We start from the raw sequence: 14,963 nt of genomic DNA, 5'->3' as shown, positions 1-14,963 counted from the left end.
ATGCCTCCAAGAGTTGAGAAAAGGCTTCACTATTACCATGTATATGCCTTTCTGATCACTAAGAAATGAATTCATGTATACATGCACTTTCTAGTCTCATACGACACAAAGTTGGATCTAATTTGAACGTGACATTTACCCTTTTACATTTTGAAATGTACAACGAAACAGTTTACTAATGTGTTTAGCCATAGTTTGGAGATCATTGTCTCGTTTTATTGTAAATACATCTCAGCATTTGTATAAAGTAATGCATTTATTTCGTTAATCTGGGATTTGCCATATCTATTTCCATTTCCGGTGAAAAGGAAAGGTTTTTTTTTTCCTTTTTTGAAGACGTTTACGTAAACCACTCCCTGCCTGCGCGGTGACGTCAGGGGGCGTTCCAAACAAAGGACAGGGGATTCCACAATGGGAGGTTTGTGTCTTTCCTTACGAGAAATTAGTTACCCTTATTTTAACAAAGGTTACTGTTTGCATTCTGTTTTGGTTTAATCTCTTCCCATTTGGTCCAAAAACACGAACATTATAACAGCGCTAACGACCTCAAAGGTTGCCTGTCTTCGCCAATGACAATGTAGCGTTTCAGTCAAGTCCTGTTTCTAAAAAGTTTCTTAACGACACATTTGCACTTAGTAACACGCTTAAATGTTCGATTGGCAAATGTTTAGATAGATTACCAACAATATATGTATTCTCACACTCCGTTACGATTAGAGACTTGAGATCATGTCAAACTTATTTTCTGTATTCAGACCTATGCTACCGCAAACGTACTTCTCTTTCCAATGAACCAGCTATCCTGTTGTCAGACAGTGTTTTGAATGTATCGCTGATGTGCTAAGTTATTGTTTTAAACGTCTCTCTTTTAACGCGGACAGACAGTTTCCATGAACAGCTGTTGGCGGACAGCGCCTTCCTCAGAGCTGACCGCAGACTGGACACAGAGCTGCTGGACAAAATCATCCTGCAGCTCAACAGGATCTACCCGCAGATCCTGTCAGACAAGGAGGCCACCAAAGTAAGTTCTCATCACAAAGTTCCTCACTGTCTGGGTCACAAGCAGGCAGAGATGGAAGAGATGAAGACAAAGATGTAGCACAGTGTATAGTTCGTTTTAAGATGTACTGCAAAGGGAAGCATCCCTGTCGATGTACTTTATTTGACTATTATTACTGCTGGTATTTACTGTGCTGGAATCTAGTCTATCGTTTTCTGTGACTATTTCATAAGATGTCTACTGTGAATCACATTGGACTGCAATTATTGTATGAAAGGTGCTAAACAGTTCAAGTCTATTATAATGCATTCTATTCAATAAACTTGTAGTAGGTTCTTATGCAGAATGTTATATACAGATATGATTGGTAACTATGGTTGTGGGATACATCTCAATGAGTTAGAAATTCATTATTTCCCTTTGACGTTGAGTAAAACGATCATGTAAACTAATCAATAATATACTGCAGGAAGGTGCAAATGGCTTAAAAGTATATATTTCAACAAGTATATTACATTACATTGTATTTAGCTGACGCTTTTATCCAAAGAGACTTACAGTAAGTACATTCGACCATATTAATTGTACTCGCTTATATATTTAAGTTAATGTACTTTATTATTTGACATTACATACAACAACAAACACTGTATTTAGAATATGTTGTTGTCAAGCACCTGTTAGTCTTGGTACATATAGGTACATGAGTATTCTTTCTTTGAACAGAACGCTTCTGATGATGTCCTGCAATTAGCAGTTTATGACAACATGAAAACATATTGAAATCAAAAAATCCTGGACCTTCCTGTCTGGCATGGGCAAGACATATATACCATATATAATATCCTGTAATAACTGTTGTTATCCAGTTCAGAAACTTGGATGTGTCCACAAGTGTCCGAGTGGGTGAGCTTCTGACCCACCTGCAGGGGAAAGGAGATGAAGCCTGCAGGGAGTTCTACAGAGCTCTTCACCTGCATGTGGAGGAGGTTTACTACAGCTTGCCTACCAGGCTGCGCCTCAGAGGTTAGTCCCCCAAAACAGCGCCTTTATATTATGTGAGCTATTTATTCATTATTTGGATATTACAGAATAGGCTTAAGGTATGTTTTTGTTTGTTTGAGTATATGTTACATTGTATTCTTATCCGTCCTGCTCCAGATTCCTTAGATCCACTCACAATTGCACGTGTCCAACAACAGAGACATGTTCTAAATGACAGAGGTAAGATGCTAGTTATTTATTCTTTAATGGTGGGCAGCAAATGATCAATGTATATGATAGTCATTGTGATTGAAACAAAATATGCCATTAGTGTGACAAGTAGTCATTTAATGCTGAGAAGTACACAGACAATTCATTATATTTCTTACGTTATGCTAACCTCTTTCCAGGTCCGGTCTTCTTTCTGGGCTGTTTCAGCGTTGCAGTGGGAATGGCTTTACTTTACTACTACAGTGGTAAGTAACTTTGCAGTTTTTCAACATAACCTGACTTTGCAATGTTAATAATTAGATATTGTCAGTATTATTGGGTATTTATTACCAAGTTAAGAACGCATGCTTTGAACATACTACTTCACTTAATGGTGTTCATTCAGTGATACAAAGATGGTGTCTTTATTCTGTAGAGACAAAAGTGACGGGAGGTAGCCGGGCCCTCGGGATGGCGTCTCTGGGTTTGAAACGAAAAGCTCAGGAAGTTCTCATATGGTACACTGAAGAAGGCCTCATGAAGTAAGGGAGGAGGGGGGCGACTCCTTCACACCAGGTGCTTCAGCAGTTCCGCTCCTATGAATTGTACCAAAGCATAGCACACTATATATTTTCAGGATTTGATACTCATTTTGTACACACTTGTATGAAGTATTCTGGTTGTGGTCTAAAATGAGGAATATGGGGTATGTTTAGAGCTACATTTGGCCTTTTGCTCTGTTTTCCTCACATGTTGTTACCTATTTAAGTTGGCAAATGGGACTGAATACACTCATGGCATGAACACAGGGAAATCAAAAACAAGTTGTTCTCACTACCTTTTAATGTGGAACAAAATAACTTTTACAAACCAAATAAACAAGAAAAACATAGTATAGTGACAAAATTAGACATTTTGAAAAAATAAATATTTACAATTGGAAGTATGTTATTGACATATGGTCAATTTTCAGCAAATGCTAAATATAGCCTCCAATTAATTGGTGTATTTCGCAGTCCTATAATAACTATCCTTAAATGCAGAGATGACAATTTGGTACTGAGACTATCCTAAAACATTTTTTTTTGTGATGGCAACTGATGTCAAGCATACCATTTTTAAAAGTTCTCCCCAAATGTAGTCAGAAACCAACCCCATGATGCTCAGCATTGGTGGAACAATACTGCCCTCTTGTGGCTAAAAGTGAACTACATCACCAGCAGTGCACACATATGTTGGCTTGTCTTGGTTTCATAATAGCTTCCCGAAAATCTGCTGCTCACATTTAGACAGAAAACGGGATAAGGCGTTTTAACAGCAAGATATTATATTGGGCCGTGTCCGTATAATAACACTTTTAGACGAGTTTTGCAACCACGTGATTCCCTACGCCAATGAAACACGCTACCAGCGCAGTGCATTATGGGAAGAGCTACCCAAAACATAAATAATGTCTAATGAAGAGTCGTACTAATGCAAATTAAACACTAATTTAACTTTTTACGTATGAAATATTCACCATGTGTGTCTAATATATGTGTTTTTTTTAGTATCCAATTCGGAGGTTACACCGCAATGAAAAGTAGGTTCCATATTTCCGGGTATATATAGAGCGGACTTGCGTGTTGACTGTTGTGTTGTATGAAAGGAGAGAAGGTTAGCACTCCCCTCGACAAGGATGGAATTGGCCCTAGTGGCCATCAACACATATACGGTTAAGGCACTGCCACTTACTTCGTGGCATCTATAACCAGATTTTTTATTAGTATAAATTCTACTTAATCCAACAAGTATTTACTATCTCTTAATTTTCTTTTCCCCGTTCAACGTTTCGACCATTTACTCTAAAAAAGGAAGCATGCCGTAACATTTTCCTGTGTCTTTGTTTCCGCTGGTTCGGGCAGGATGTGAACTCTTATTATGTTCCTCTTTGCCTTCAGCATTTAGCCTCTGCTGAATACACGAAGGGTTACTGAAACTCCTGTGTTTTCTATCTCATAGAAGGAGCTAATAAACTCAGTTTCTGAGCGTTAAAGTGCATTCAAATTTGTATATAATTCACAGCTATAGATATTGTATTTGGTCGAGCAGAGTGGATATTATATTAATCTCATTGTGCCTTTTGGTTGACTATATGCCTTAAATTGGAAGTGCCATCGTTTGAACTGAGACTTTGGTCTTTTATAAAATGCATGATAAGAATAAACGGGACAAAAAACACATCTTATAATTTCTGAATTTTATTTATAAAATGTATTTCAAAAGAAGTTACAGTGTGTAATACAAGATCATGTGAAGCTTTGGAAATATTTGGTCATTTAAAAAAGTGATTTAAAAAAAAGCCTAAAAGTAACCACGTCAACTATATACTGCAATAGTTTAACGTTTTTAACTAATATATACAGGTTCAAACAAAACACACACGGCTTTCGACAGCACACAAAACAGAGCATGTAAGGTCCACTTCATTTGATTGGTTGAGGTTTATGAAAGTGTAAACTGTTTAAAATGTTCCCCCAACGTAATAAAGCTTTTATGTAATGCCTCATGAGCAGCATGGTCCATGATGTACTATTAAGGATGTCTTTTGGGTTATGCTATTGTGATTATGTTCTTTTTTTCCTAAGGCTGCAGGCATACATTGTGGTTTAGACTGACCGATACTGACACATTTCAAAATAAGGGATGCAAGTCTTTTTTGGTTCCTGGTTAGTTTTCCTTTTTTTTTTACATAGGTAAAGGCAGTCATTTATCATCATCGGTAACCTGAGCATGATGAGGTAACAAACTGATTGATGGTCACATGAAATAAAAACAGACCGAAAACTTGTCCAAAGTCAGAGGAAGGGAACTCTAGCACGCACGCACATACCAATTACCAGTCTAATGCCTAGGACGTCAACAAAAATGGAAGTGCAATGCCACTTAGTTTGGGGAATAAATATTCTGCATATTTGTGTAAATAATGTGGAGGTCCTTCTTTACTAAGTTGATCAGCAGGCATGTAGAGTCGTGTAAAGGGTGATCAAGAACTCGGGTTGGGCCGCTGTACACCAAAGGCTGTAATGAAGACGTTGACCACGACGATGATAAAGACGAAGGCTGTGGTGGTATTCTCCAAGATGTTCAGCTTGAAGTGCATGCGTGTATCATTCAGGTTCCACTTAACTGTAAAAAGAAAAAAGGAAATACATTAGTTTTGCCTAGTCAGTAGGAGTAGGCCTGCCATCCCCTCAAGAAACTATCAGAGTTACCTGTTGTATTGGTAATCATTTCTGAGCGCATGGTATAGAGATGAACAACATCTGACAGCACAGCCCTCAAGTAAATAATTCGCTTCTTCCTCCATTAGGACATTACATGCTTCGCTGGGTTGAGAATGTTTTGTTTTTTTAGAAAGAGAAGGTCTGTTTTGTTTTTTTAACGACCGTCTCAGATTTGGCAAATCTCCAAGACATGACTTATTTTCCAAAAGTTAAGAGAGCTCTTTAAAACTGGAAACAGCTGACAGCAGAGGCGCTTCTTCCTGTTGTGACTCCCTAAACTCAGCCAACAGTATTCTGTTAGGATAAGATAAGGAGTCAAAGGAAGAGTGAGCACACTGATATGTATGTGCTCCCAGGGTTATATGTACGCATGGGCGCATTTGCGTACCGACGTCTTGTGAAGCTTTTCCTGAAGGCGGTTAGATCACCGGACGACAGAGTCGGTCTCCGTGTGCACAGACAGGGCTGCTGTTAACGTCGGTCTGTACAACGGAATTGTGCCAAAACTACGCCAACCGGCTGCGGAGGGAGACACCCTCCCCCCCTCCTGTCACTACCCGATCTGCAGCTCTGCCCGATCTGCAGTGCGCATGTGCGAGATGGTCCGTCATATTGGACAACTCCGGACGGCAACCCAAGTAGGACCCTTGACACAGTGGCTTTTGGCAAATCACAAAAAGAAAACGCGAGAGAGATGAGTTGTTATTATTATTACAACGTGACTTCACTATTATTTAACAACTCTTTTTATTGTTTTTTTTATTTGGTTGTAAGTACATTGTCAGACTAAGTGAGAAATGGATTTAACTTCTGTTAGACAGCTATGCCATACATTTTTGCATACATTCACAGTAAATATGTATTCAGTATGATAGCTGTCTAACAGAAGTTACATTTCTCACTTATTCTGACAATGTACTTAACCCCAAATATGGCGGACCATCTCCCACATGCGCACTGCAGATCGGGTAGTGACACCCCCCCCTTCACTGGAGAAGGGGAAATATTGACGTTCGCGATACAGTTGGAGTACCAAACACTGACTCCAGGTACTCATCTCAGTACCTCACTGAGAAAGTTATGTGCACCCCTGGTTATATGCCCAGAGAAGCGTAAATATTATTGTGCTTCTTTTTGTGTGGTTAAAAATCTTCATTGGTAGACCTGTAAAAACAGCATGAGAAATTTGATATCCAATTTAGTAAAAATGGTATCAGTTGTAGAGAATGATTAGCCAACAAATCCTATCAATGAACAGCAGTTGTTAGTTGTGTTACAAATACACACACATGTACATGTACACACACAAGTATACGTATTTTGACCCGGCCTTTGCCTGTAACAGTAGACTCAAAAAGTCCCATTTGTGACTTAAATGGGTGTGCATGTGTAACTTCAGTATCACATAGCATGGGAGATTTGATTATTGAGTTTCACAGAGTTGTCTGCCTTGAATCTGTAAACGGATTTTCGCAAAAGCAGTTCCTTTTGTTACATAACAATTGTTATAATCAAGTCGACACACCTAGCTAATCTGGACAAAGTAAACATGATCTCACATTTACTTTACACGATGTTGCAGTAGAAGACACGTTCTTGTGAGTAGCAGAGGACCAACACAATATATTTTATATATTTCAATGATCTCTTTAAATATATAAAAGCCTGGAAAATAAGAAATTGGAGACTCTCAAATCACCTATGAAGATGAGCAGAACTCCCACTATGATTTGTAGGATGAGAGAGATGCTAATGAGAGTGATAAGGGGTGCATAGAAGGTGAAGCCGGGTCCTTGCTCCATCACGGCCTTCAGCTGTGAGGCGTTGGCCATCAGTAGAGCTACATCCAGCATGCTCTCTGCCACACTCTTCTTATTGGCATAATGGTTCATGTTCAGAGGCCCCTGTAGCCTCCTCCCCTGGCCTCGCAGCGCGACCTAAAGGCAAACATAAACCATGACATCAGTATTGACGGTTAGAAATGTGGTAATTCCATTCCTCTATTAATGTCTCAATTATGGTAGATTTCATGAACATAAAATATGTTGTCATCCAGGTGTTAGTTATTTACTTTGTGATGTAGCGTCTGTGGTATTTTTATTAAGTGTAACCTCACCCCCCGGTCTAAGCCAAACTCCACCCTCTGCATCAATACAAACAATTCTACTATGTGGGAAAGAGGCCGAAAAAGGGGAAATGGATTAGAAAGGCTAAATGACAGATAAGTACAAACAGGTCCACTCTGTCAGCCGAGCAAGGTTGCATATTTGTACATTTGGTAAGAAATGTCAATATTAAGCGCAGCATTGGTGAGTTTAATCACAGTGGGGTCATATCATTTCCCTTACAGCTTAAACAGGTGTATGTGTGCACACACTCTTTAAACTTAAGAGATGTGGTCTAACTCACGACACTTCTAAATGAACCCACTCTGTTAGTGTACTGATGTAATAGAAATAAACACATTGAGTATCTTCACTTTCACCACTGTAACTCTAACACTGGAAACAGCCTGCTTTCTTCTCCTGAAATTGTGTAAACAAGGTTTTTAAATGAATGGGACAAAATAACAACGCACTGCTGCAAGCATGATGAGTTTTATTTAAATACGTGTGGAAAAATGATGTCACCTTCTCAGGAAATACAGTGCTGGAAATGCGGGGGTTCTTTTTCAGCCTTAATCTTCCATTTAGAAATAATTGTGTGAACTCGAACAGTGACCTTTTTATCAAAGCTGGTCCAGCATAAGTTTGAAAAATAAGATAATGTTTAAAACTCAACCATGACAATACATTTGATCGCAACTGATCATCATGACGGCAAAACTATAACCCAGATTTGTGCAATTCCAGTATTTTAGTTTTCTATGAAACAAAATGGTGGAAGTGAAAGTGTACAGTGGCTAAATTGAAACAGGAACAACCATGACCCTCTGAGCAGGTCACAAAACTCACAATAATGACCTCGATCCGGTTTCACTAAATACACCACACGTAAAACCACATATGGTACAGTGTGGAAGACCATCAATTGCCCATGAATCATTTCCCCTACTTTTTGTAGAACAGTAAATAAATGGGTTACGCTTGTCTCTTTGGTGAAATGAGACTGTCGTAAATGGTTACCTGAAAACCAAACTCACATCACAGGAAGCCAGGGTATGTGGTCATGAGTTTAGGTTAGTTCTCAGGGTTTCATGTCGTAGTTCAGAGATTGCAACAATGTCCCCCTTGTGTAAAGGTTGACAACGCACACTGAGGCTCAGCTTAGCGTTCTTGTTTCTTCAGAAAACTACCAAACCAGAGGAAAAATATGCTCTTGTGGTAAACCAGCAGTGTCAATAGCTGTCCCTAGGGCTGCTCGATTATGGCAAAAATCATAATCTCGATTATTTGGGTCAATAATGGATATCACGATTATTAAAAATGATTATCCATTTACTTTGAAAACATCCATTTATTGGAGAATTTGTTTTTGAACAGTATGTTTTGAACAGTTGATTACCCTGAACTTTAAGTATAATTCAACTGAAAAACCAATACAAATAAATGTAATTTGAAAAAAAAGAAAAGAAATAATAATAAAAAAATAATCTTTTTATTTCAATTACGCTGTTTTCGTAATCGTTGCGAGCCATAATCGTAATTGCGATTAAAATACGATTAATTGAGCAGCCCTAGCTGTCCCCCATTAAATGTAATTGTACTGTTACAGCTTAATTTTCACTTTCTGTCCTCTGACTGAGTATAGCTTCCTATAAATACGGTGCTTTCTAGGGAGGAGAGAGCTTTCTTTAAACGTTGGTTATAATGTGTTCCTTATGTGGTGTGGTTTTTGTTAATAACTTTGGATGGTTCAATATACCAATAATCATATTTTAAAGGTTTTTCCTAAGTATTGTGTGTCAGAATCTGAATTTATAAAGTATCTAATAGATAACTCTGTAAAATATAAGTAGGCTATAGTAAAATGTGCTTCCAAATGTACAACAACTACAGTAGTATAGTTAAGCAATAGCTCACGACAGGCCGTGGTATATGCTCATTATATCACAGCTAAGGGGCGTGGTTCGGCCCGACACGAAGTTAATCTTAAATGTTTCCATCTTATGCTTTGTAAGTTTGTTTCGTATATTTATAAAACTGACAAGTCAAATCAAGCAATCTGATTGGTCGATAGTGTTTTTGCGGACCTCTTTGATTACAGATTTGAAAACATCGTTGCTTGCTTTAAAAGTAGCACAATTCATTATGTCAAACCTTGGAAAGTATCTAGATATCCCTGCCCTAATGCCAAAGGAACTGCACACTGAATATGTTTTGCCGTTTGATGTCTATGTCTGGACCGCTGCGTAAAAAGGAGGGGTTCTGCCCTGTTACTTCTCCGCTGCTTTCTTGTTCCAGTTTGAAAAGCAAACTGCAAGCAGTTTGCTTTTCAGCCCAACGGTATACTGTTTTTCTCAGACGCGGAGGGATACTGACTTGTTGTGAAAAGTAACTTACAATTCTACCCGTGGTATACGCTCAGTATATCACGGCTAAGAACCAATCATATTGCTTGATTTGACTTGTCCGTTTTATAAAGTAGTATATAATACAAATACTCGAAAGGATGATGAAAAATGACAGTAGCTCAAATGTGTACTTAAGTACAGTACTACAGAATAAATATACTTATTTACTTTCCACCACTACACAGTACCATTTATATAAAGGGGAGCCAGTGTAGACCCTCGGACAGGCTAATAACACACACATATTTATTGTTTAAGAGAGCAGATGTAAGTTTGCTTTTGGGTCATTCCAGAATTGGAGGACATTTCATGTCCCCCATATAAAAAATCTAATAATCCATGCCCAAAATGCTAAAACATGCACTTGTTGTGTTAAACATACTTGTCTTGAGACAAAATGTATATATTAAGTTGTAGAAAAAGTGGTTTCAAAATATTATTTAAATTATCAATTAGCTCTCGAACATCCCCTAAAATGGCATTTTTCTCTTGTCCCCGCTTCTTGGTGACCAACTTGCATGTCAAATATAACATTTAAAATAGGGATTTTATTTACTTTTGTTGGTATTATTCTATTGATATATGTCTCTTGTAATGGTAAAATCAATTTGTTAAATCATTAACATATTTTAAATAACAGTAATTTTGCACAGAAGGCGTGTCCCTCAACATGCGTTTCAACCCTGTTACCCAAACCTTTTTAGATTGTTACAGGAAGTGAAAAAACTGTAAATCAGATGACACAGTGGAAGTGACATCAGCAAGCCATGTGCTAGTGCCATGGGTAGACCAAAACTAATTCCTCTCTTTTATTTTTCATATTTTTACAATCTTTTCAGTCTTAAAAGAGTGTGGCACTCTGACCCACTCAACCCTGTTACTCCTATTATCAGAATAAAGCATATTAATTTCAAAGTTATCTTTCTTGCATTAGATATCCTTGCCTTGAAAGTAGCATTACATGCAATAATTCCTGAGGTTAAAGCTCAAATTAGCACTGATTTTCAACCCTGTTACTTTCAACCCTGTTACTATAATTAGAGTAACAGGGGTAATTTTTCATTGGAAAACATACATTTGATGCCTAGATGGGAAAATCACTTTTTTTGATGGTTTATTATCTGTTTTTCCTAAATACATAAAAAGAAATGATAAAATAAAAGGTTAATTTTTCAAAAATGTTGGTGTCTAAATTGTCCTCCAATTCTGGAATGACCCTTTTACATTCCTGAATGTGACCAGGACAAGCACAGTTTAAAGCTATTTAGCGTTAGGTCCGAACAGATCATATCCCTGGTACACCTGGAGGTGGATTCCTTTACAGAGCAATGCTTGTTGGACAGAGCAATGCTTGTTGGGTCTGACTTACAGCCACATGGTCTGCTGTGTCATCATTAAGTGCATGGGCGTTGCAGCCATTATATGAGGATGGGACAAGTCCCCCCCACTTTTTCAAATGATTAGTTTAGACCCCCCCCCACTTTTACTATGCGGAAAGTCCGTGAATCGGTCAATCCACTCGCTGCACTTTGTAGAGCGCTGTGTCAGTGCTTCACTATCAAATCCATTCCACTTGCTTATTGAGAGAATGCCCAAATCAATGAAACTCCGTACCATGTTTTCACTGCTACTTTGTACCAAGGCAGATTCTCCCATAGCGCGCATGTTCAAGGAGTGTTGCCATAGTTGGACAGCTCAGATCTGTTTTATGAAGCGATGCCAGTAGCGGTGGTAAGGCACACACACCAAATGTTCAGGAAATGGTTAATACAGCGAAAATCAAAGCTGACGATCTCTTGGTTTGATATGTTTTCTCCCACAGACAACATGGACATAAGAAAAAAAATCAAAGAAGAGGAAAGTAAGTCATCAGCTGGTAGCAATTAATCAGTTAACAGTGATGGCGGCGGCAAAAGCGTCTCACATCTGGAGAGGAGTTTCGTCTTTATGTCATGATAGAGAGATACAAATACTTAATAGTTTAGATTAGAAAAGGCATCAAAATGCCAGGTTACTAGTATTTATCATGTAAACAGGGAACATGAATAGCCCGATCTCTCTGTGCTCATGTAAACACCATATCCCCAATATGATCATAACCGGGATAATACTCATAAACGGCATACTGATGTCCATGTAGACGCAGTCAGTGTCTTTTACTGGAGCCTCAGTTCGATAAGAGATTATTTTCTGAGTTCTTTAACTTCGGTACTCTCTCTCAAAATGGTAATGTGCATTATGTTTTAATTATACTTCTTATCATTCAGAAGCTTTTTGTGTGTGTTTATGTTTTACTGAGTGCTTATAGGCAATTTCTATCCCAGTATTCAGTTAACTATTTATTTTCTGTGCACATTACATAGACTAGCTAATATTTTACCTACTGCTTGGGACTTTGAGTCTTCAAAATGTCCAATGTCACAGACTGGGACTTACTTTAGAGTCAGTTGTATTTACATTCAGTATGACTTGTTATGATTCAATGTGAAAGAGTATACTGCTCAATAAATAATGATCAATTCACCACCTCTCTTGACATCTAGGCACTTGAGAGTGAGTCAGAGGCAGAACACAGGGACAGTGGAGAGAGGTCCGTTACTGAGGTGAGTGATGAAAGGGAAATGACAGTTTAGAGTAAATTGTGATGTGGACTCTCATCCCAGAATGTTAAGGAAATCAGTGGGGATATTGAACAGGACACATTTCAGTCAAGGGGCATCATATGACCAATATAGACAGCAGAGCAACATTTATTTGAACATTTAAGTCAATGATACCATTCCTAGGTGAACTTAACATCTGTATGGAGTCAGATCAGTCTCAGTATTAATAAATGCTCACAGAAGGATTCACAAATGTATTTTGCGATGTATATATAAATGACTCTCCACAACAATATCTCTCAATGCACTCACAAATATTTATTGTTGTATATAAATGTACAAAAAATGGGCATTTAAACTTATTTTTATTAATTCAAAGACGGCTCTGAATTAATAATCAAATATGTTTCCTTTCTTTACTACTGGATGAAATTACAAAATGTACCCATCATTTTCCTCATGCTAGTATAGCCACATAAAAGTATCAAACCACCATCTACTATTTTTTGTTGTTGTGGGGGGGACCCCCACACCCCCCCTTAAAAATTAGTTTAGACCCCCCCCCCCCCCACATTCAGGATGCTTCCTACGCCCATGATTAAGTGTAAACTGAACCCCGAGGATGAGAACAGGGCAACAAAGGCAAACTCAGCTCACAAACACACGTTATCTGTTGAATAGAAACTAATGCTAATCTGCTAACCGGTCACATTGGCTTAATGACCTCAAACCCAAACACGGAATGACACTTTAACAATGGTTAAAAAAACAAACACCGTTAGGATGCGTGGAAAACAACAGTAGACAATAGATATCCGCTGTACCCGATCAATATATCTTACTTGTGACTTTTTTTGAGGGGATTTTACCCCGCCTGAGCTGCCCTGGATGTTAGGGGACGCTTTACATTACGCTGTCTTTTGTCACGAACACCGGTATTAACTTACCTCCGCCTCTCCATTTCGGTCGGCATCACCGTTCATTTCATAGCTGTCCGTAGCCATCTTCTTAATAACTTTATCCAGAATAGCTTGTTTTATACTGAGTGTAGGGTAAGGGTTCAAGGGAGACCGTGGTCCAGCCGGCGGGGAAAAGACTGTATAAACATAAAGGCTAGCGTGACGACAAGAGGGCAGAAAAACTCCAGGCTCTCGCCCCTCCTACACGGGGGAACCCGTCCTCAGGGCAGGCTGTTAGTGTAAACACGGCAGGTTGCTCACTGGAATTTATGGGGGTATTTCCCACAGTTGAAGTGAAACCATAATTTCTTCAGAAAAGCAGCGTTTAGGACTGTAACGTTATTTAGCCCTGTCCCATGGGGGACAGACTGTAAAGGCAAGATGACGTTGTATTGCCACCCTGTGTATTAATGTGGTATTGCATGCTCAACTCTTGGGATGTCCTGGCGATGCAATGAACCAAAGGGTGCTGTCCTAATTTAAACCAATTCAAACGTGTTCAAGGAAAACATGAATTTGATATACTGAAAAACTAGATTTTGTTTCAGAGCTTTCTAAAACACCTTCTACATAAGTGACACCATATGCTAATTAAAGCTTTTGATTTTCTTTGGGGATGGATTTTACAAGTTATAAATACATTATTGAAACGTGTTAATTGACTAATTAACCGATTCCAGTAGGGGCCCTGGGGTTTCTTTTTTATTCCCCTCCTTCCCTTTTTCTGTGCATATTATACTTATAAAATAACATTTTCAAGTTGAACACAACAAAAGATAATACAAAAGAACAGAAGTTGCCATCTTTGCCTAATTGTCTATCTAGACTTGAGTGCCACCTACATGTATACGTTTTAGTGTAAAAAGTTAATTAATTAATTAATTACAACTTTGGGAAAAGTGTAAAATCATTATTATTGAATACTAGCATAATAATGATCTTACACCAATGACAACTTGAAGTACTTCTTACTTGAAAACTAGGAGGTATTATAGGGATTAAGCAATCATACCATATACATTCATTCTGTTTTAACCTTGCAGGGGTGCATGGTAATGTTATTATATTGATCCTATACTCAATTATTTTTGTCTTTTCCCCCACAAGTCAGATCCTGTAAGTGTGTATCTATTTTAAGAAGAGTTGGCAAAGTAAGATGAGCAACATAGTGAGAGTCTTAACTGAAAGTCTTATCCAATGAAACACATGCAGTCATGTGTGTCTTCAGGAAACAAGACAATGAATGGGATGGCCATACACTTTTGTTTGCCACATTCAAGGCTTCACATTGTAAACCGCCCCCCAAACATTGACCGCACCCACCAACTGGTTCCTATTATTTCCTCTGTTTCCCTGGTGACCAGGGCAGGTTTGACTGAATGATTGACCCCATAAAATGTAAAAATGTTCCTTTAAGTCGATTGTTGT

The 14,963-nt window shown here is 38.3% G+C and overlaps 2 protein-coding genes and 1 non-coding gene across 3 annotated transcripts; 2 read left to right on the top strand and 1 right to left on the bottom strand.

Moving 5' to 3' along the window:
* The first annotated feature begins 367 nt into the window (after window positions 1-367).
* card19 (caspase recruitment domain family, member 19) lies at window positions 368-4,740 on the top strand. The gene is made up of 6 exons (XM_034082638.2): window positions 368-418; window positions 882-1,021; window positions 1,870-2,026; window positions 2,162-2,224; window positions 2,395-2,460; window positions 2,631-4,740. Exons 1-6 carry the CDS (start codon window positions 412-414, stop codon window positions 2,738-2,740), a joined length of 543 nt encoding a protein of 180 aa, XP_033938529.1. The 5' UTR covers window positions 368-411; the 3' UTR covers window positions 2,741-4,740.
* On the top strand, window positions 3,829-3,956 carry LOC117447448 (U6atac minor spliceosomal RNA). Its single transcript, XR_004552226.1, has one exon. It is a non-coding gene; the product is annotated as a U6atac minor spliceosomal RNA (small nuclear RNA).
* Window positions 4,419-13,761, bottom strand: ninj1 (ninjurin 1). Its single transcript, XM_034082640.1, has 3 exons — window positions 13,524-13,761; window positions 7,160-7,397; window positions 4,419-5,362 (listed from the first exon to the last, which is right to left on the bottom strand). The coding sequence occupies exons 1-3, from the start codon at window positions 13,578-13,580 to the stop codon at window positions 5,220-5,222; spliced, it is 438 nt and encodes a 145-aa protein (XP_033938531.1). The 5' UTR covers window positions 13,581-13,761; the 3' UTR covers window positions 4,419-5,219.
* Window positions 13,762-14,963: the final 1,202 nt, after the last annotated feature.

The sequence above is a fragment of the Pseudochaenichthys georgianus genome, chromosome 5, assembly GCF_902827115.2.
Source record: "Pseudochaenichthys georgianus chromosome 5, fPseGeo1.2, whole genome shotgun sequence".
NCBI classification, from domain to species: domain Eukaryota; kingdom Metazoa; phylum Chordata; class Actinopteri; order Perciformes; family Channichthyidae; genus Pseudochaenichthys; species Pseudochaenichthys georgianus.
The sequence above is the reverse complement of the archived record's forward strand: the minus strand, read 5'-3'. Positions and strand labels throughout refer to the sequence as shown.